The 24714-nt window shown below is 35.4% G+C and overlaps 1 protein-coding gene across 1 annotated transcript; it reads right to left on the reverse strand.

Annotated features, from left to right (window-relative positions):
* Positions 1-4735: 4735 nt before the first annotated feature.
* Positions 4736-24137, reverse strand: LOC144441428 (syntaxin-binding protein 1-like). The gene is made up of 17 exons (XM_078130998.1): positions 24110-24137; positions 17353-17402; positions 16571-16652; positions 16083-16159; positions 15113-15191; positions 14578-14681; positions 14068-14301; positions 12596-12726; positions 12133-12240; positions 11781-11910; positions 11129-11209; positions 10677-10815; positions 10176-10285; positions 9522-9626; positions 9013-9104; positions 8339-8499; positions 4736-8087 (listed from the first exon to the last, which is right to left on the reverse strand). Exons 1-17 carry the CDS (start codon positions 24135-24137, stop codon positions 8023-8025), a joined length of 1776 nt encoding a protein of 591 aa, XP_077987124.1. The 3' UTR covers positions 4736-8022.
* Positions 24138-24714: the final 577 nt, after the last annotated feature.

Below are 24714 nucleotides of genomic sequence, written 5' to 3' on the forward strand. Positions count from 1 at the left end.
TTATGAGATTTCAGTAGTCATAGATTTTAAAGCTAAATTCTGGTGCGTAAGCCAGCTAGACTTTTGTGCTCGAAATTTAGACAGCCATGAACAATGATGATCAAAGATTGTTGTTAACGAGTTACTGATGTGCTTCCTTTCTGACATTTCAAAGTTTATCATAAACCAAGTTGGCTTTCCTTATTTTATTTTATTTTACTTCTTATTTTAGTTTTTTAAGTCATTGCAAAGAATAATTGAAAACAGAAATTGACAAAGAAGAAATTATTGATCCTTAGGATCTAGGAGTGTGATTTTAGTGAAAAGTCTAGCACTGCCCTCACAGATGTATGTGGTTTATAATTCTTGTTTTAAACTTTCAACCAAATTTGTGCCAATGTTTTACTGTGTTTCTGTCTAAAAAAGCTGATAATGTGCATTAGATATATTTTCCTTTTTAAAAAAAAGAATAGAAAGCATGACCAATCTTTTATGAGACTTGAGTAAAAACATGACAAAAAGTAATGCTGTAGAAACTTGATAATGAAATTTCTTAGTATACAGGTTTTAAGAAATTATTATCGACCATATAAGGTAAAATTGGTCATGTAAATTATATAGCCTTGTGATGCCTTCATGACCATAATCGGTAATGTAGGTTGATGACATGTTTCCAAATAAGGACATTATTTAAATGAGTTAGGCCTTTGTGACCATAATTGGTACTTCATAAGCTACTTCAGGAGTGCATTTGATTATGCATGCCCATGGAGCCTCAGGTTGGGGCAAATAATGTCACCTAGGGAGCCTCGGGTCATGTAAAAATAAAACATATTTGGGTACCCTAGGGAATTCAAGTGCTACATATGTTTCACCTTTTGATTTTTGCTCTAGGTAATGTTTCTAGAAGCAAAGATGACATATTTTAGCACACTTCACATTTGTGTATTAATTTGCCATGGAATTTGTTTCCAATCTCACACATATACAAATATATACAGTTTTACGCTTTGTTGATATTACATTGTGTATTCATATTTATCCAGAGTGCATAGTTTACCTATAATTTGCAGTGCCATTGGCAAGACACCACAAAATATGAGTTCACATTTTCTTGTTTAACACATATACCAAGCAACTCATAGTAATAGTATTTGTAACAATTTTTTTTTTAAAGAAACGGAATGAAATATTTAAGCTGTCACAAAACACATATATTAAGGAGAGTCACCATAACTACTACCTGGTATCTATGACAACTGTTTACAAAAACATCCCTAGATTTTCACAAACTTTATGGATGTTGTAATTGATGGATAAGCTTATTGGTAATATCTGTGGTGTATTTTTGTACTGTACATACAATGTGATTTCACAACTGCAATGATGTAGATGTCATTTACTAGTAGTCAATTTAAGTCAAACTTGTTATTTTTTTGGTTCATTTAAATGTAAACAATAAACATTTCACTTTTATGATCTCAATTGTTGTGGTGGATGTCTTGAGTTTTAGTCTAGTAAATGTATGGAGTAATATTATATACCTCAACCCACCACTAATTGGAACATATGATCCAACAGTGGTTTTGTATTCCTTGGCCTACCTAGAAGTAGATGAAATTCACTTATAATAGTGTTTATTACAATGGGCTCCATATGTCATTTCTCAGATATATATCCGAGTCTTTCAAACCTGGCACAAAGGTAAGAATGACCCTATCTTTTTTTTCTGTTTCTCATTACTCGACCAACCAAAATTTCAGTCGAAAAAAATGTTCGCTCTTCGGCTCCCCAGATACTAGTATTTTGCGAACAGCGCCCTCTCTGGTAAGAATAAACAAGTATGGACCGACGACATCATCTACAGTTGTGGCGGTTCACGAACGGAACATGTTTTTCATGCCAGACATATTCAAGTAGAGGGAAGGATTTTACATGTGAAGGAATAACTATTTTGTAGAGAAGCTGGGAAAAAGCTTATTACCAGGAATCTAATCAAATGAAGACAGAGAGGAGGAAAAGGAGAGGCAGAGAAACATAAAGATGATTTTTTTTCAAACTTTTTTTTAATCGACCGACTGACCTATAGTTGCTAAGAAAAAGGAATGACAAACAGAAAAAAATTAGGGTCACTGTTTTACAACATATTCAAATTTGACCGAACGGTGGCCACATTTGTAGTAATTTCAATATTTACTGCATAACTGAAAAACTGTAATACATGGAGACTCCATTCAAATGTCTACCCAATATTATCAGGTACAAGCGTTCTTTTGAGACCTTGACCTTTCACCTACCTACCTTCATACTTACGTGCTTATCTATCTATCTATCTATCTATCTATCTATCTATCTATCTATCCATCCATCCATCCATCCATCCATCCATCCATCCATCTAATGTCTTTTCTAAGGTTGGGGAACCCCGGTATCAGAAAGGGGAAAGAGGTAAACTGACTATGTTTCCCATAGAAGCTATCATAATTTTGGTGGGGAACCCCAAGGGGTGGGTGTGTCCATCTCTCTAACTATTTATCTTGCTATTTATATGTATGTATGATTTTTTTTCAATATTCCTACCTATCTACCTACCTACCTACCTACCTACCTTCAGGTTGTATTATAGTACTATTTTCTTGGACAACGAGGTAATTAAAATGTGACCCGTGGAAGTACATACTGCAATCTGTCGTATCATACCTTCGCCAGATCAATGGTCAGTGAAATCACCAGGTGTAAAAAAACGAACAGTTACGGAGCAAAGTACTAGATCTAGCACTTCGTCTTTTTTTTACGCGAGCCTTGCTAGGTGCCGCTGTACGTACTTGTCGTATCAAGATCTATGTATTTTGTGTTGACTCGTCCGTGGAGGTACAAAGCCCCCTAATATACCTAAATATACTAAATATACGAATTTCATGGACTATATAGTCAAACGAGTAGTCAAATTTCGGAATTGTGCGGACTCAAAACGCATCAAAGGCACGCGCGTACACAGAGCCGGCAGTTTCAAGTATTGTGGACAAAAACAACAAATTCAGATGGTGACGTAAACATTTCGAGGACACGAGGATTAAATTTTACTCACCAGTCTGTTCCCGAAATCATGGAGAAGCCGCCCAAACTAGCCACTAGATTACTATCTACAAACGTCCCACAACGTAGAGTGCCCACGGTATGACTGTCCTCTCACATCAATTTCCCCCGGAATGGCAAAAGTGATAGAAGCACGTCTTCCACAAGTGCCAGGTGGTTGAAATAAATTGGCCAATCACTGGCCTGTTGCTCACAATTACTTGCTAATTTGTCTACACATCCTCATTGATTGGCCAATTTGTGACCACACACAGGTGTGTTTGCTGTCCATTCCTAAATCACCTAATCTTCCCAACACTTTTATTCAGCTGCATTTAACGATATTGGGCATAGAAACTTTTATATAAGTTTGTAAAAATGTGAGTGGTGTGAACGTAGTGTGAGCTTCTAAATGAACTGAAGTCGGACTCGTGGTGCAATATCTACACTATTGCCCTTGTCTCCCATTTTTTTTTAATAAATTAAATTTGGGATGTGTGGACATATGAATGTCTTGAGAATGGTTTTGTTGCTACACGAAGTTAAAGTTGGTATACCAGTGTGTATGTGTGTGTGTGTGTGTGTGTGTGTGCATGACGTGTTTTGGCGTCAAATACACGTTCTTATTACCTTTGAAATTGATTGCTCAAACATTATATCAGTTCTCAAAACTGTTAACTTACGTGTGATAGCTCGCGTTTTTTTCCCAACAACCGGGCGTACACACATGTACACCGTCACATTAAAGTTATGGCCGCATGTATGATGTATTATGTAGTACGTAGAACACGATCCAACGGGTAAAGGTAATTAATCTAAAAAAACACACTAAAGTTTGATGCATCAATAACATTCATTATTGTGAAACTGGCCAGAATACTGAAATAAGATGGTACACTATACTGTCAGCATGAGCAAAATAGCTTTAGGAACAAAAACATGGGGAAAAGTGGACACGTATATTTTTCCAATGGGTCAGTGCCACTTCAACTAGTGGTATCGGACCGGTCACGAGTGATGACTGAGGGCGCTAAAATGTCCCAGTATAATATGTATAACATATAGCACTTGAGTATGAAAATTAGCACTTTGAAAAATGTGCCCCTCCCCGATAATGGACATTCCCTAATATATGATGTAAATGTCTGTGTCAATTCTTTGAGGAATATTGGATAGAAAGAAAACAACCCTTCAGTAGTGCAAGGTCCATTTCATTGACCGTATTCATTTTCAAGAGCCCAGCCAAATGATCCAGCCCGACGGTCCATCCCAATGGCCCACCCCACAGGTGCTCATGAAGTTGCTGTATCACAGAGAACTACACCAGTGAGGCCATTAGGCTGAACAGCAAGCTATGTATAGTAGCTCAAAGGTATGACATGCTTGGCCAACTACGATTTGGAGAACATAAACGTAAAACAACAATAAATTCTGTTGCTCACTCTTTGGCCTAATGGCCTCACTGTCATAGTTCTCGATGCTATAGCAACTTGACGAGCATCCGTGGCCCAACCCAACAGCCTAGCACAATGGCTACCACTCTGCCCAACAGCTCATTCTTAACAGCTCAGCCCAGGTTTTAGGATATGTCATATGTCTAAAGACAAAGAAAGTACAAACCTCACAGAATTGACTATCATACTAAATTTTATTTATCTTAATTCAATATTACTTGTCTTTATAAGATACATAAGCACAATATACACAAATAATACATGGATCACCTTATTTGTAAGCTCCAATCACTGATAAGTACAACCAACGTATCTACACATTCTCACTTTAGAATTGCTACTTCTAAATTACATTGGATTGGATGAGATTGACTAGGTGTTACAAATGATTTCAGAGCACACCGATTGGCTAACTATGAGTATATGATTTGAATATGTTGGTCAAAGTTCAACTAACGAATAATTTTGAGATGAAAATTTGATAACGAGGTGGAACAGTTATACATAAGTGTAGTTCTTAGTACTATCTTGTCTGCAGAGTATGAGTTTGATTTCCCATCTGACTATTAATAAGCATACGTTTGAAATCTATAACAGCATATTCAAGTACATTTTTCAGAAAACGGTTTTAAAATATCAACATTAAAGGGATACTATTGTCAACTTTTTGTATCTTTGTTGGGGAAAATTTAGATGCTTTAATTTACACAATTAATATTCTAGCCTCATTTTTTGTGTCATTGATTATAGATATTAGAGAAGTTTCTCCAATGTCTAAGATTTGACACCTGAATTATCATAATCTGGATAAAATACAAAATAAACTGGGATTGGAAACTGTATCATTTAACCTGGCAGGGATGTAGATAAGGGCAGGTAGCCGGCAACATTAACCGCCTACTCTGCGATGTTTTGCCGGCTACTTTTTTTAGGAATTTGTTTTAAAATTCTTTGTTTCAACCAATATATTTCCATTGGTCAGAGTCATAGGTCTCATTCCTAAATATTACAGCCAACTTTCCACAGTTTAACGACGACATTTAAAGTTGGATCCATCCCTGCCTGGGGGCCATTTTGTGTTCCAAGACATGTTATTATTTTGGAAACATCAGTTTCTCTTTAATATATTCTGACACACAAACTGTAAGAACCACAATCAGCTTTACATTACTATGCAAATATTACAAATCATTGAGATAATTCCTGAAATATTACAATAAGTTGAGAAGGCTATCCTCTTAACGTGTCTTTCTACTTGTGCAAGAAAAAGGATGCCATCTCTACTCCCATGTATAACATACTAGTGTAGCAATCTACTAAACCTGTCATCCACTCATCTACTGAAAGACAAATCTTAAATAACAGAAATATTAAATTTTCAAATTCTCATACTTTTTGTAAACATGTTAAAATTTTGATCTTCAAAAAAAAAAAAAAGGGTACCTTACTCTAGAGGTAACTGCAAGTCGATCTATTTCAAAAACATCACTTCTTTATAACATGGTAACCTTGTATTGAATATTGCACAGAACCTGGATTTTGGATATAAATAAAGACTCATCTATGTTTATTCACTTCAACTTGATGTACATGTACTGGCAGTTATTCAGACAAACACTGAGATGTGAAAATGTTGCTTTTTTCTTGCAGGAGACGTATAGTAAACATCATCTTTATCATGCGGACGCATCCGAGATAGAGTCCACAATTTTGCGCCGTGAGTTCTTCTTCATAAACTAGTAAACTAATCTACACAATTACAAGCGTATGTACAAATTCAGAATTATCTTTTTACATTTACATATATCAATATAAGATCAAGCCAAAGCCGTTAGTAAAATCTATTGAAATCAACTATATTTTCAAATTGCATGATGTAGAGAGAAAAAGTAGTAATTACGCTTTACAACCGAAATGAGGTGATAAAAGAACCCTACTGTTATCTATCATTTTATCCACACCTACAACAAACAAATTGTTATATTTTCACAAGACAAAATGGTAAGTGTTATGATTTTTATTGCTCCCACCATGATTAAAGCTAAGAAGAAATCTCTCTGTAGTTTTCACAAATAATCAGTTTGTTTCACCGTACACCTCTTCTCACACACAAAACTATGACTATGAAACACATAAACCTAACTACCACACAAGCCAGACTCTTACAGATGTATATACACCATAGATATCAACCTGATAGTGGATGATTTTCACTCTTTATATTATTTTGGGGAGTCCTGTTTTAAACATTGCTTGTGATTTGAAATTGATAATATTCTGATTTAAGTTTAGTATGTGTAGAAAATGGCATTCATCCATCGATGAAAAACACATCAGACCACCAAATATCTAGACTCTAAGATACATCATGTCACTCTGCCCTCACTGGCCTCCTATGAGAGTTGTTGACCGATGTGTGAGGGCGCCCTGTCATGACGTACCTTACAGACTACCAAATACCATACTAGAAAATTGCTGAAACTATAGTAACCACAATCTTCAGACTGCTGTGGCTTATTTCAGGGTCACCACATCCATCCACACAAGTGCTATTTTCATATCCATATACAACATAATGCTATGTACGATGTAATATAATTCTTCATTTGCATGCACAACATAACACTATGTACGACATGAAATAACACTTCATGTACATGCACAACATACTGCTATGTACAACATGACATAACTCTCAATGGCCTTGTATACTAGAAATGTGTAGATGGTATATACTTTGGGACATATAAGTCATATAATTTACATGAAACCACAGAATTTACATCTTTTTACCAGAACACACAAACTGCATATTTTTCTGTAGAATTTGGTTTGAACTAGTTAGATCCAGTCTGAACAAGTCAGAACTGGAACAAACTGGCAGGAAAAAATTTACATTTTTATTACTGAACCAAGTAATATGGAGTGACAGGAATACATGTGGTAAGTGTTGTAACAATTTGATGTACATGTATGATGTACTGGTATTTTTGCACAAATTCACAAATCACCCAAAAAAAACGAAATTGGTGATTTGCATTTCCTTCAAATCCTACACCCTGTTGTTTTTCACATATCACCTCATGGCATTGTCAAAGTTTCAAAAACATTCTTATGTGACCAGATCATACATCAGTCCGATCATTTGCTACAATGGTATAGTCTATCTGAAAAAAAAATTGGTTTAAATAAGATAACCTTGTCAGAACATACACCCTGGCAACCCCTTTATTACAATGGTATTGTCCCATGAACTTGTGACCTGTCATTGGTCATTCAAGCTGTATGACACAAACCTGTGCAGGATTCTCACAGACTTAGTGCCATAACTCAACTCTTTGTCTCTTGTTTGAATACAACAAATTTTATCAGCAGCTCCTTGGTAGTGCATACAACTTAGTAGTCTCAGAGTAAGAAATAGGACATTGGAGGAAAGAAAGCTAGAACCCATACTACCGTTGGTCTAAATTGAGCTGTGAGGTAAAGGAACCGTATTTGATGCCTGTGAAGAACTTCAACTGTTACTTAGATCTCTCAAATCACTCAGAAAGCCTTCTGGAGTCATTATATGGGTGGAACCTGCAAGATAAAATTCAAACTTCACTGCCAAATATTCTCTAGGTATTCTCTGAAGAATAATCCTGAAGATATTTATACAGGAATGAAAACTTTGATGTATGACAGTTCATTTTAGACATAACCTTACCACTGTCAACTGTTTATGCAACTATTACATGTATTAGATTCAGCATAAAATCATACATAATTACTAAATGAATAACACAAAAATCCTAATAATAAACTAAACTGCAAACAGAAATCCAACTTACCAATAACAACTTCCCATTTCTTGCCTCCCTTCTGTTCATTTGTGGTTTCATAAGCGCACCTCATTTCAGAGAAGCTGACACCCCCTATGATGAATACAATCAACCTAGGTCCACTCTTGTGTTCTTGATGACCACGGTTATGCCATTGTCCATATCTAGCACTGTTTACAACACAATCAAGGTGAAAATACATGTGAAAATTATAGTTACAAAAGACTCAAAGCAAATACTGATCAATATGCTCCACTACAAGGGATTATATGAGCTTCTCAGGCTCTCTTCCCTTTCTTGCCACGGTTAATTTACAACCATTCCAATCATGTTAAATCATATTACAAATATGTTCAAAAGAGAGTTTCTCTAAACATTTAAAAGTATCTGTCATGTTGTAGCTTGTAGTCTGGGTTGGCTTCCCAAAGAGGAGAAAGGGGGATAGAGTGGTACAGGTAATGGATGTCAGCTTTGGTAGTGCATCTGTTTAGAGGTCAGAGGGTTCCAGATTTGAGTCCCGGCTCTGACCGATTTCTCTCCTTCTCTGTTTATTACACAAGGGTTCTCCAACCAAAAACATAGGACTATAATAGGGAAACTATGCAAGGTTTACCAGATTTCCTATCTCTGATACTAGGATTCCATAATCTTAGCAAAACTACAGAGGAAAGTAATATATGTACCTTCTTGCTGCAGAGGAAGTGTATGTTGGTCCAGCAGCTCTACCAGCTAAGTAGGGAAACAATTTAGGATCCAGCTTCTCTGTGATTGCATACTGTTAGACAAAGAAAAACAAATTTAGTCATTATGATAAGGTTTATTTGTTCTTGGCAATCCCACAAATATCAAACTTTTGGACTGTTTTTTTACAACAGATTTCTCTCTCTGTATTTAATGACACAATGATGGCATGTCAAGTTGTGAAAGTTGAACTGGTTGTACAAATTGTAGATTCTGTGCAAAGTATACAATATTGGTTCAGTTCTTTGATTATGTATGTATATATATATCTGCATTACATCTACTTCTATATTGTGTAAACATCCAACAAGGATTATCATCACACTGATGTAACACTGGCGGTGTCCTTTAAATCTCACAAGTATTCAGGTAAGCACTATCTCTGGGATCGGTGATATCGATACTGGTGATGGCACATTTGAGTATTACCATGACTTGACACCATTTTTACCTCCATAATATCCTTGACAACTGGTGTCCACCTAGACATCTGGTATGTGTGCTCAGTGATTCTTTCCTTACGTTCCATGTGTTTGGATTTGCGGCCCCTTCCAGTCTGAAAATAACATTGAAAGTACAGGAATTCAAGAATTTTTTACCATCACCCCTTTACATATGTACAAGATATATGGATGTTGAGTTTTCCAAACAGTCTCTGTGATATTGTACAAAACATATTTCTATTACTGGTATGTGACAATATGCAATACTTATAATTATATTATTAATGGAATGAAATGGGTTGAGATCAGAGAGACAGATACTGAGATAGACAGACAGACAGACAGACAGACAGACAGACAGACAGACAGAGACAATAGACAGACAGACAGACAGACAGACAGAGACAATATTGAGTTACTAGCTCCTTCTGATGACATCCAATAAAATCAAACTGCCACATAGAAATATCACTTTCTATTTAAATATTCAATATTTACTAGCAGTACAGAGGTATGTACAAAGTTTGCTACAAACAAACAAACAAACAAACAAACAACCAGTAAACCAAGACTTCATGTCCCTGGCTACATCTTTCCACCCCTTAAAATGATTGCTCCCCTCCTTCAATTTGTATACCTGTCACCATCATTGTACAACTTACATCTTGTATAACCTGTACTCCAAGCTGAGACATATTAGGAATAATGCATTTCTCTTGATCAGGAATCTGTGCATGTTGGATCAGTTTGGCCAGGTTCTCTTCACTGATGCCTAAATCAATCAAAATAAAAATAATATATCAGTGTCACTTCTTTAGATTAATCTGAAACTTTCTTTGTGCTTATCACTGTTCAAATTAAGCCACTGTTTTGAGAAAGATTTCATAGTAATGACTCCATCTTGCATATCACACACATGAAAAAAAAACAACCTATGTATACATACACCCATAAATACACACACACATGCATATCCATCCATCCACATGCACAGACACAGACAAACACACATACACACACGCACACACACACACACACACACACACACACACACAAATATACAAATGTGCACAGATTAACACATGTGAATGTTAACTGTGTTAATCATATAGGGTCTGAATTAATAATACAGGGTCTACAATAGCCCTGGTTGTTATACTTACCAGACTTGCTAATAATGTAAAGTAAAATGATGCGTATCTTGTCATAGGCAGTAACATTAGAATCCAGTAATATAGGTACAATATTTCTCATCTGATCTCTTATCTTTTCACCATCCACATCAGTACCCATTGCCAAGTCCTGCCAGACAAAAATCATTAACAAATTATAGTAATTAATATTGGTGACACAAATTTATTTCTGGCTATCTCTGAAACCTGCACAAGCTGTGCGTAACTGAGATATTATTTTTTTGATCAGACAACTAACAATATTTACTAAAAATTGTCAAAATACCAATAAATAGACATGTACCCTGGACTACTGCTAATTTGCAAGTCTAGATACAATGTTTAGTAGTCTACATTGTATGTGCCCCACACTACTGCTAATTTCAAGTCCTAAACATGTATTCAACTCATACCCAGTCTATCAAGTTGACATATTTTCTCACCTGTTCAACTTTACATAGCTTATCTATGTATCCCTGGTAGTGTTTCATACAATCTTCTGCCAAGTGTAGGTGAGTTGCATACTGTCAACAAAAGGTAATACCGATATTACACACAGTAGGGTCTGAATGAATGATCTAGCATTTCCTTGAATAACGTGTTTTGTTTTACAACATGTGATCAAACTAACCTAAGGAATTCTTATCAATCATAAAGTTTAATTTCTTTCTCTGATTGTACATCTGGCTATCAAAATGGTTGCTCGACATTGTCTGTTAGTGTGTGTGTGTGTGTGTGTGTGCGTGTGCGTGCATGCGTTTTTTCCATGTGTGAGTGTATAGTTCAGGTTTTCCATTGTTTTCCAAATGGTCTCGCTGTTGTTTTTTTCTTCCTATCAGATGTACAGCCATTACAGATTGGAAGAATAGTTTTATATTGTCTTAAGTTGATGTCAGTTTCCTCATCCACTATTTCTAGCGAGACTTCACGATTTTCGCGATTTTATTATTATTTTTCTTGAATATGTAAAAAAAAGTTTAGGATCGGTGTGAAAAATGAGGTGGGGTTGGGTAACCAGAACCAAACAACTTTTTTTATTTGGCCTTATCACTTTGTCTGTCTATTTAATGAAAACACTAGCTATGTAGTACATACCTTGCTGAGTTCTTTCTGATACTGTGGCATCTTCTTCAACATTTGTGACAAATCACGTACTGTAGTTTTATCTCCAGTTGATACCATTCTCTTGTTTTCAGCAAAACTTTTCAACATTTTGGTCACTTGTCTGTAAATAATGTAAGCAAATAAATAATGTAAAATAAAAATAACAGAAACCACTTCTTGGAAAATACAGCCAATGATACTGATGCTCCAATGAACCAATAATAACACTGCCACTCTATTTTACATATTTGAGTTTATATGACTAACAGACCCTCCAGTACATTCCAACCAAGCACCTTGGCAGTCAACCCATTAGTTAGTTTGAGATTTGATAAACACTTACTGAGAGACTACAGCAATATGTTGATGTCTGAGATTGACCCACAGGTCATCAGATTCATCCAATAGTATCTCTTTCTCTGCCATCTCTCTACCACTGGTTGTTTCATACCTGGAACAAACCATACAGATTGTAATTCAAACATATTAAGAAAATGTCACCATGGTTATCAAAAATCCATCTCCAAAAATCTGGCAACCTTGATATTCTGAAAACGCTCATATGTGTCATTATATAACCACTGCAGTCTGTGTTATAGTGCTGTAATACAACTTTGGGTTTAACATTTAGTCAGAAGCTAGCTATGGGAAAAGGCTGGTCATGGAGTAATCACAGGTTGTTCTATTCTTCTAAGCATGTCACTTGGATGGTTCTACCAACCTAGTATCTATCAAGCACACTGTACACTGTACCATCACTGCACAGCAGACAGTTTGTTTAATACTAAGGTAGCATTTATACTTACTTGTACACATCATTTTCTATTGGAAGTAGATCATAGGCCATAGCTTGGAATGTCAGTTCATGTAGTAATGGTGACACAGGGTCAAAGCCTCTATCCAGAATCAATAGCTGTGAACGGTGTTTCTCTGGTCCCTATAATAGAAATACATCAAACAAACCTTGATGAGACATGACATGGGGGAGGGAGGGGTTTAAATTATGGTTTGGACATGACATACCATTAGTAGATCGATTAAAATCTAGATTTTCAAACATCCCTGTGCTTTGACACCTCCCTATTCCATGCAAGCTGTGGGGTGGAGTTTGAATGAGTCTGAGTCAGGTACACTAAGGTGAAATAGACGAAATAGAGTGGGGCTGGGCTATATGGGGTGGTGGGGTTGGAGGTGGAGGGGTTTGGCTGGGATGGATGCTACTAGGATGGCTGGGACTAGGCTATATGTGGTGGTTTGGGGTTGGAGGTGGAGGGGGTTTGACTGGGATGGATGCTACTAGGATGGCTGGGACTTGGCTATATGGGGTGGTTTGGGGTTGGAGGTGGAGGGGGTTTGACTGGGATGGGTGATACTAGGATGGCTGGGACTAGGCTATATGGGGTGGTTTGGGGTTGGAGGTGGATGGGGTTTGACTGGGATGGGTGCTACTAGGATGGCTGGGACTAGGCTATATGGGGTGGTTTGGGGTTGGAGGTGGAGGGGGTTTGACTGGGATGGATGCTATTAGGATGGCTGGGACTAGGCTATATGGGGTGGTTTGGGATTGGAGGTGGAGGGGGTTTGACTGGGATGGATGCTATTAGGATGGCTGGGACTGGGCTATATGGGGTGGTTTGGGGTTGGAGGTGGAGGGGGTTTGACTGGGATGGATGCTATTAGGATGGCTGGGACTAGGCTATATGGGGTGGTTTGGGATTGGAGGTGGAGGGGGTTTGACTGGGATGGATGCTATTAGGATGGCTGGGACTGGGCTATATGGGGTGGTTTGGGGTTGGAGGTGGAGGGGGTTTGACTGGGATAGGTGCTACTAGTATGGCTGGGACTAGGCTATATGGGGTGGTTTGGGGTTGGAGGTGGAGGGGGTTTGACTGGGATGGATGCTATTAGGATGGCTGGGACTAGGCTATATGGGGTGGTTTGGGGTTGGAGGTGGAGGGGGTTTGGCTGGGATGGGTGCTACTAGGATGGGTGGGGCTGAGCTATATGGGGTGGTTTGGGGTTGGAGGTGGAGGGTGTTTGAATGGGATGGCTGCTATTAGGATGAGTGGAAAGGTAAAGAATTTGTAGGGCAGTTTGAGATGAGGTGAGGTTAGATTGGCGTACTAAGGTTGGATAGGGTTAAGTTGGTTGTGATTGGAAAGAAAGAAATGGGGTTAGGTGGAATCAAGACTCGAATTCCATGGGATTGGTCAGATGATTTCAGAGACAAATACAGACAGAGACAGAGACACAGACTGAGACATAAGTAGTTCCTTACCTCTCCCATAGTTGGTTCATCAGCTTTATATGCATCCAGTTTACTCTGTACCATCTGTGCCAATTCAGCTGTCTTCTCAAACTCTGCACGGTATCTCAATGATGGGTACTCTCCAAGAGATGCACACAGAGTGGCTATTTGTTCAGCAAGCTTTTCCATTTGAATATTACGACCTGCAACTCTGGACTGACAGTAGAATGTCTTGAAGGATTCTGGGGAGTCCAAAGAAAACACCTGAAAAGGAAAACATTTTAGAACGAAACTACTTAGTTCTTTTAATGAAAAAAACATACATACTTTAAAGTAAATATATAAAGCAATCTGCAATTACCTACTTCATGTATTAACAATTCAAACACTGACTTCTGTTTGGGATTTAACATTTCATAAGTAAAGCAAACATGTGATTACCACAATTGTATCATAGATAAAGCTGCATTGCTAGTCTGTTATGTTGGTTGCCTAAGGTTGATGTCTTCTCTCACACACAAAAACAACTGATTTAGTTACCTGTGCTTCATACGGCAGGAATGCTATGTTGATTTCTTTCACTGTCTTCATAACTTTAGCTGCTTGTGATTTACATATCTCATTGAATAGATCATCAGGACATACTGTAATTGTAAAAACAAAAGGTAAGATACTTCCTTATTATGGTATTGAGGGCGCACAACTTGATAAAATAAATACCAAATCCTCAACAGTCACTGTTCTGATCTAACAAACATTATTCTACATCCTTAACATATGGCCAGATTTCAAATGGCAACCGTGCTTCACTAAAATGAATATTTCCACCATTGCACAACATCATAAACAAGTTCTATTTTTTTGTTCACTCAGAAGAAATTTTTTGATTGTGAGTAGAAATTTTCATTACTAAGTTCATTTTTAATATACAGAAGTTACAATATAGGTTTTACTTTTTTGACCTGCACATTCTTTTACCTTTGACTGTACAGATGATAAATTTCTACATTTACCTTCAGTAAAGAATATATGTGCAGCCCTATACATGTAACTATGTGATAAATTACTATATTACCTTCAGTAAAGAATATATGTGCGGCCCTATACATGTAACTGTGGTAGTCTTTGAAGTCATTAATCAGCTGGCGTACAGACTGGAAAAAATAAAACAAAATATTACTTGGATTTTTGTAATTAAATACAATCAATCATTATTTGCTAGATAGAGGGGAACACTCACATATGAAAGTCTTTCAGCAACAATGATATATTAATATTTTGGACTTATTGTATACATCAGATAATGTGCATATTGGGGCCATGTAAAGATTTCAGTGAACAAAACCACAGACTCAAATGTATAATGGGAAACATAAAATCACTATTTAGGTGAAAAAAAATAATTGTGTTTCCGATAACATGGTCCCAGAAAATAGGGTAGGTAGGCCGGGACTTCATTTTATTTTATCTTTTTAATGCTGGGGAAAGAAGCAGATGTGCATGAACGTCAAGAAGAATAAAAAGAATTTCTTTATCTTTTTTTTGAAATGTTTAGAAAATGTTTAGGGTCAGCAGTTTAAACTAGGGTTGGTCGGGTTATCGGCAACACACAACTTTTTTTTTTCATATTGCCTTATTGAAAATATGAAATATGTGAATCAAAATTATTTATTTGCTAATAAATCAAAATAATGTGAATTCAAACTATTTTCTTTTTTTGTACATATAATTAAACTTTAGAGATAAAGTATATAAACTATTTCCCTCCAATGTTTTTGCTAAGGTCTGGGAACCATGGTAACAGAGGAGGGAAATTTAGTAAAATTTGCAAAGTTTTCCATACCATGTACCTTAATTTTGGTGGCGTGAACCCTGGTAAAATATGAGGACAACTCTGAGGTCGACTTTACCTACTTAATACTGCCCTTACAAAAACAGTGCCCTCAATTAGCCCAAAATTAATACTCAGTTCTCTGTGCAAAAAGTTATCAAAGAAATTAACCAACTATTTGAGAGTGAAAGCTGCAAGAAGTGGCTGTACTTACTTTCTCCTGTGGTGTCAGTAGGTAGACGGCTTCCATTGATGGTAGTGGTTCACGACGTTTACTTATGTCTTCCACGACTGTAACACAAAATTAGTCACTTGATATGTCATTTTACTAATCAAAGGTGCCATTACCTCAATATCAAATCATTATATTTTTTTTTTTAAATCAATGATGAAAGAAATTATTACCATTATCGATTATTTCTGCCTAATTTTGAAATTTGTAACAACAAAATCTTATACACACAATCATGAAAACTTGAATAGAGGTACGGTTATGATTTCCTAATTTTGTCTGTTTGTTGTCAGAGAAATGTCTCACACAAAAATATTGCTACAGTGTCTATTCTGATGCAAACTGTGACAGCTCTCTATCATCTCTCACTGAGGGAGACACAGCAAAGCATGATGGTAGAATGTTGAAATACCTGTATGACATAAGTTTGTACCTAAGACAAACTGACTGATAACTTTCTGTAAACTTACTTGTAATTCCTTCAGCCATGATGTCATGCATCTTACAACAGGCTGATACCATACGCATACTGAGTTGGTCCACAACAAGTACCTATCAGGGTACAAAACATATCCCAAATGTTAAACATTCATTGCTGTACAACAGAATTACTCTCAGTATAATAATAACAATAATGTTTTTTTTATACATCACTTTCCCAAAGTGCTTTTACAATTATTATCCCTAGTATGGATCTATAGCAGCCCAACACACCCTTTACTTCAACTCCCTGGGCAGCATACAAAATGTACAATCCACTTCAACCTCTATAAGCACATAGGATTAAAGCATTCACATTGCAGCCTCTATCCGACCAGGTCCCCAATTATACAGCTGGGTTGACTGAGGCACAATTGTAGTTCAAATCTTGACCAAGGACTTTAGTCATTCAGAAACAAACAGCAGCGATGGGGCGCAAACCTGCAAGCTGCAGATTCAAAGCCGTCCACTCTAACCATTCCCCCATCATGACTACACAGTATCACTTGGTCAACTTGTGTCTTGCTATCAATACTTCCTTGTACATAAATATGATGTTACAGTGACAACTCTACAAGTTACCTTTGAAAAATATTTTGACAAATCTTCTATGGACTAACATCTATGAAAAGTTTAAGAAAAATCTAAGTCTGCAAAAATTCTATAAAACTTTTTTCGTAAAGGAAATCTTCTGGTACATTTCTGTTTTACATCTGAACAAAAGTTGAAATTTACAGTAAATACAGCAAAAAAAATGAAATATAAATCTCACCTTCCATTGTCCAGGTTTTCTAACCTGTCGAATGACATCTTGCATAATCCCTGAAACAAAAACAAGGAACACAACATAAATGTAGAGTTTCCTAGTCTAAATGTTATCATATTATAATAGAATATACTGTGATATATCCAACAGTGAATGATAGAGATAGGTGATGTATCATTATATTTTGAACTAAACTGTCGATTCTCACAACTAGCACAGTATCATGTCTAGCAGACTAAGATACGTCGTGTTGCTCCGCCTTCACTGGCCTGCTCTGTGAACGGGGTTGACTGATGTGTGAGGGTGCCCCATCATGGCATACCTTACAGACTAAATGTCTAGAGTTGTACAGTTCTTAGTCTGTATTTCAAAATTACTGCTAAGTCAAGAATGGTGATTCTGTATCAATATCAAAGTTTACTCTTTGAATCTGGTTATTGTCCTACGTGTAGCTCAGATATGGAAATCCATTTTATGGGCTCTTATATTTTGTGACCTCATACACACAGAATCAACTAACATGAAAAGACACACAGTCTCACATCAAATGTATATGTTTAATCTCGATATAAATCTTTTCAAATTATCAGTTTCCCGTGACACCGATCATACTTCTCATTCAAAAGTGAACTCCAATTTTTGAATATGAATGGAGATAAAACATTGCAAAATGACATTTACATCTCAAACAGCAGGATGTTCCTGAATATTTTTCATACGCCTTTGGGAAAATAACATCAGTTATTGTAACAACAATATTCCATATGGTTCAAATACAGTATGTATTGTTGTGAAAGAATTCATTCTTAGCCTGACACCAATGTTTTTGTTTAAGGCAGTATTTGGTAAAATCTGTATGCTTTCCCCGTCTTTCCCTCTGACATTACAGTTTTACACTGACTGTGTATGTGCTACCAGATTACCCCTACTCTATATTTAGTAATTACAAGTAACAGGGTTTTCAAATCTTGATGAAAAAGTCTATTTCTCTCTAAATTTATTCAAATGACAGAAATACGAATCTAATCCACAGTTTCATGGGAAAAGCACGACAATCAAATCTCAGGAAAAGTATTCAGGAAATGGTAGTAGCAAAGTGCACTAATACAACAATACAATTTCCCTGCAGAGTTAGTATTTACCATTTACACTATAAAACAGGTCATGTAACCATGGTTGCAGCTGTCCTCTAACAACATTATACATTCTGAGAATAAGTGAAAAATTAAATTACGAAAAGTAGGTCTAGTTATTGTATTTCATGATAGAAATATTGGCTTTTACTCTACATCTGTGTCAGATCTAGATGATTTGAAATCGACATGTCTTGCATCATAGTGTACAGATATCAGTCAATATGGTGTCATTATAATTTGACGTACAATAAAATACAAAACAATATTCTAATTCAGCGATATCATGGAATTTATGACAACTTTTACCATTTTATGAAACTCGAGAGTCTAATTTTCTTAATACGATACTGTTATTTCACAAACACAACATTGTATTAAAAACTGAAATATCTGCAAAACTTGTGGGACCGGACAAAAATATACACATTGTCATACAATATTTTTATCTGCATGCTACAATCCCACTTATTTTTTCCTCAAAATTAAAACCAAAACATAATTTCTGGAGTAACTGAACTCATTTTTTTAAATTTACATGATGTATTTCAATATGCAGGGTTTTATTTTGATTGCTGTAAACATTTATTTATATATATATATAGATTGATTCAAAATATTATACCAGTACACAAATTCATGGTGAAAACTGGCATGACCTAATCAATACCATCATAAAAGCCATTCATTGTTATTGTTCTAATGTTCACAATGTGTAGTTATGATCTATTTTCAGAACATTAAAATCAATAATACCTAGGTCTCCAATTTCTTGTATAACATTGAATTATATATATGTAAAATAAGAAAATTTTATATATATATATCCACAATTCAAATCAAAATTAGGTTTTTATATAATTTTTTTAGCATAATGAGCCAACTTTCATGAGATTGTAAACTTGCAGGAAATTTTACACACTATTCTTTTTCCTGAAGGTTGATTTTACATCATTTTTACCTTCAAAAAATGTCTTACAAATCTGGAATATCCTTACAAAGTTTGGCTTGGGGTTCCTGTGCATAAAATGATTCTATGTTATCTCTTTGATATTTTAAAGTAACATTTTACTGTCCCTGCCTGCAGCAGTAACTAGTGAAAGCACTGATGAAATATAAGTATTGTACAGATGTGCAGCTAAACTGTCTTCAATCATCAACATGCCTCAAAACATCTTTCTAACATGTTATTACAGCAAAGACTCTGTTATAATAAATACTGTTCCATCTCGTAGAAGTTGTATATATTCACTTGAATGCATACTTTATTGTATTGGGTACCAGTACTTCATTCATAGCAACGTATATATCACCCATAGCAACCTCTCTATTTCCCTAGGACTTCAGTGTACACGGGTCACAATGTATAAATACCTAATTTTCAAAAATAATTCCATTGTGAATGTTCTTTCATAAAGTTTGTACAATTTTGTTATTATGAATGGTAAGTAGGTAAAATCTATCTGGGCTCCAAAGTCACTTTTTACTAACTTCCCAAACAAAATTATTTGGTATACAATGTATGGGAGCCAGCTTTACCAGATAAAAACTTTTCTTTTTTTACAGGATTTTTACATCATACTAAAACACACCTAGTAGTCTAGAGTAGTTTTCAAGCTTTTCAACAATGAAATCATGATGAAACATATGGTGAAATTATATGTATGTGAGTTTGAAAAAATGTCCTTCCCTGTTTAATATCGCTGGGTGGTGGCTTAAATGTTAACAGTAATAGTGAAGTGCTGCTTACAGTAATAGTTTATTTTGAGACATGTTCTGCATGTCTAATCATCATCAGTATACAAAATACACCCTGAACAGGATACAACATAAGCAATATGTACACTATGTATAAACTATTGGTATTTGATTTATGTATCACACACTCTACCCCGAGGAGTCTTTAGTAGTAACTGTAAACACACATAGCTATAGGACCACACCCACTTTTTAGTATCACAGTCACTGTATGCACACTATATACTGATATATGTTATCTCACCTGTTTGTGTTTCACTCTGACCACTGTCGATCTTATTTTTTATACTTGTATATTTTTCCTTCAATCACACTAACAACTATTACATTAAGCTGAATTAATACAAATATAATATTTAGATTTATTTTGAGTTAGATGTGCTGGGATTATGTCTTTTGTATTTATACCCTCTAGCTGTCAAAATGTTGACACAGTGATTCACATGTACAGGATTAGCAGTCCTCTAACAGTGTGGTACACATGTATGTAATAGAAGAAAAGTATTGCTGGTCATGTTAGATTGATAGTGTTACAGTACTATATCATGTGGTAATTTTTCCATATTTAAATGTTTCAAGACTTATTTAATTTAAATATGAAATTTCTATATCAAAATTACTAATAAAACAACCAAAGGAAGCAAACGCTTGTCTACAAGTAGCTAATGGATGGTGTGTTTAATGAATAAATCACTAAAAATTAATTACACTGCGAGATATATCTAAATGTGAAAGATGCATGGGCATGCATCAGTGATTTCCTGGAAAGTGATGCATGTACAAATGAAATGGTAAATTACTATACAGGATTAGGGTCAGAGAGATCAAGTCTGTACGCCGGTTAATTCAATTTATGACGATACTTTGTGAAGGGAATTATACTGCAAAAACAGCTACATGTATTTTCATTTTCGTGCATCTCTTTTCTTCCTTACCAGGTTGTTTTATTTTTTTCAACTAAAAGAGACAAGTGCATTCACTTGGAGCATTTCAAACTGATTTCCCTGTATTTTTGTATGCTGCATAACAGAACTCCAACTGCAACTCACAAAAACATTGTTCAATACAGTGAAAAAGTGACTGCTGTATTTTTTTTCTCACAACAATCTGTATCATTCATAGTAACCCCCCACCTCTGTCCTCATTGTGTTCTAGGCTAGGCTAGGCTAGTAGTAGGTGATATGACAATGACTCTATGAGTCAGATGATACAGTGGACTTTGACAGGGTGTTTTACTCTGTGTATTCTTGTGAAATCAAGCAAATCAATACTGATCAGTATTTACCAAACTTTGTACAATATAATGTACAACAGAATCAACAAATAACCTTACAAAAGATAAGTATTGCTAAAACTTTTTAGGGAGGTAATGTTAGAAAAAGGATTGAAATATGTTACATATCCTACCTTCAACCTGATTTCAGTGATTATGAGTGGACACTAGTATTTTTAGATTGTTTTCAGTACAACAAAAAGTAAGAGGACTTTCATAAAACTAATGGGCCTTACAATAACATTAGTTTAGTATCTTTGCTGGTTGACCTTCATCCTCTTTTGGCTGAAGGGTAGGTAGATGTCTTTCACTCTTAACTTGTATCACAGACAAGGACACAACTTGTCTGTGCATGTACTTGTTTGTAGTCAGGTCCCTGGCAAAAAAATTATCAAAATGGCTTTGGTGGTGAGGGTCTGTCATAACCATATTTGCTTGACCGCCAACATACTGTTCCAGTACAAAGAGAGTGCATGATATTCTCTCAAGGGAACCAACCTACAAATGTGTCTCGGTGCAGTCAGAAGGAACAGTGTGATATTGCATTTATTCTATGTACCAACAATCAGCCAACAGAGAACTATATCATCATGCCCTCCTCTATATCACATGTGTTATATAAGACATAGTCAAGATCAACTGACAAAGACACTAAGCTACTATGACATATAAGAATTTACTGAACAGAACATATGGTACTTCCCTCTTTGACAGAGAATGAACTATAGCATTATCAAACATTATTTATTTTTTTTTACAAATCCCACTATGCCATTCTGGATGGTAATTGAATGATATATAACAAATTCAAGATTTATTGACTTATTAAATGCACCTGTAAAACACAACTTATAACTACTTCCCTATGTATGCATTTGTAAAATTGAGATTAAATTATTTCATACTAATATTTAAACAAACAGAAATCAGAGTTTATAGGCCATCTGTTACACATACTGGTAGTATGACTGAATATAAAATTCATTCAGTTTAAACACCCATATTTACAACGGGTAACACTGAAGTAAATCACTTTCTCTCTGTGGTACACTAGTTTATCGTATTCATATCAAGTGTAAAAATATACTGTTTCAATTGGTTTATTTACAAGCTTAGCATGTAGCCGTTCTAATGTGGTCAATTAGCAAATGAAAGTATATTTTTTACACTTGATATGGATGCTTTAAATGACTGTGGTATGGTACATACAGAAAACGCTTTACTTTGATGTTATGAGTTGTATTTGGAAGTGAATTTTTTTTACTATATTTGTATTACATATGTAAGTGTAATTAAATTATGAAGTGAAGCCCACTTATTGTTTCTATGTTCATGGATTGAAAGTGAAGGAATCTCAAAAATGCCTACACTGATTAAAAAAATCATATAATAATAGCAAAACCTTGCTCAAACATAAACCATACTATCAGCTCTTACAAATCACAAATTATCTGGCTTCTCAAATCAAAATCAAATATTGAGGGGAAAAATGGGGGAAATTTGGTGACATTTTTATTCAAAATTTCATCTACATAATTTATATATTAACATATGTATTAACAGTAGAATAGAAATTGATACTTTGAATTAATGTTTAAAAATTACTAAAAGAATGTGATATAAATTTGATAGTTTTTATAAAACAAAAATCCCTGTGACATTAAAATGAAGGGCAGTGTTTTTTTTAGTTGTTTAAACAAACCAAACCAAAACAAAACAAAGTCATATTAGAAGAATGAATTAATTAATGCACTGCATAGGTGCAGACACTATAATTACATATTCAAGGCACTCTCACTATAGAACAGTTCACATACAATTCACTGCAACAATGTAAACAGATGCAGTTATTGATAGAGTATCTCTAAAAGCTTATTAACAAAGTAATGGAATAAATAATGGTGTTGATGAGGCCAAATTAAGGTAGCATTTCTATACTGTCATAATCAATATAAACACTAATGCCCAGTAATGGCAATATATGGGAACATTTCCGACGCCGTGTTTACATTTTATAACGTCTGGCAACTGATATAGTTATACCTAATGTGTCGTTAAACGTGAAAAAACGCCAGTACTTTCACTCGGTTGATAAGGATATTTTTAATTTACGAGATTTTGCAAATGTAGTAAAATTATAATTGCCGACTATATAAACTTCATCTTTTTAACGAACCGATGAATTGTTACGTTAAACTTATATTACAACACTACCCTTCATGTTTTGTGTATATCATTACCATTCATTGACACTGTTTAAGGTCAAATACACGCCCACTCTTCTAGTTTAATTAATCTTTTTACAAAATGACAGTTATATTCCGTTGCTGGATGGTTACAGAAATCGCACACAGTAATAGTACATGTATATGATTGAATTGAAGAGATTGTAGGGGCAGGCCCCTCCGTCTGCGGTAACATAAATGTTGAGATTTCCTGGCTTCTGATACGAAAAAGATGTCACTCTCTCACGATTTACGGTCATCGTGTAATATTGCACAGAGTGCTACTTGCCACGTTGAAATTTGAGATAAAACTTGAATAAATATACACCATGACAGTGAAAAGGTAACCAGATTACAACATTTTCCGTACTTACTCTTTCCGACCACCTCCTTCAGCGCCATCTTGATTTTAGGTGATATTGGCAAAGCATTGTGGGTATGGACCGCACCACTCTACACAGGTGTGCAAAACTCACGAAACTACAATTACTACATGGGGCTTCGCTCACACACACAAACAGTATCATGAATATTATTTCAAAGTGTATTTCACATTATTTAGGAAGGCACTTATAAATAAGCTAACAATTCTACTATGTACTGGTACACATGGTTTCAATAGAAAAGTAATCTCTTTGACATCAACAAAATTAATATCAGATATCATTTCTGCAGTGGACTCAAAATTTGAATAGAAGTGATTCCCAAAACAGCTGACATCATGTTAATAGCCATGTGCTCATTTTTTACATCAATGACATATTACATAATATTCAGGATCAAAAAGAAATTTTTTGAGACTTTGTGATTACAAATTTTCATTACTAAGTATGAGCCAAGAGTCCATGTACATTCATTCTCATTTGGAAACCCTGCAAGTTGAGTTTAGCAGAGACCATCTAGTTTTCATTTGAACATTAGTTCTACAAGACATCACACTTTTATGTGGTAGTACACCTGCACGTTTGTTCATACAACA

Source organism: Glandiceps talaboti, chromosome 10 (genome assembly GCF_964340395.1).
Source record: "Glandiceps talaboti chromosome 10, keGlaTala1.1, whole genome shotgun sequence".
In the NCBI taxonomy this organism is placed as follows: domain Eukaryota; kingdom Metazoa; phylum Hemichordata; class Enteropneusta; family Spengelidae; genus Glandiceps; species Glandiceps talaboti.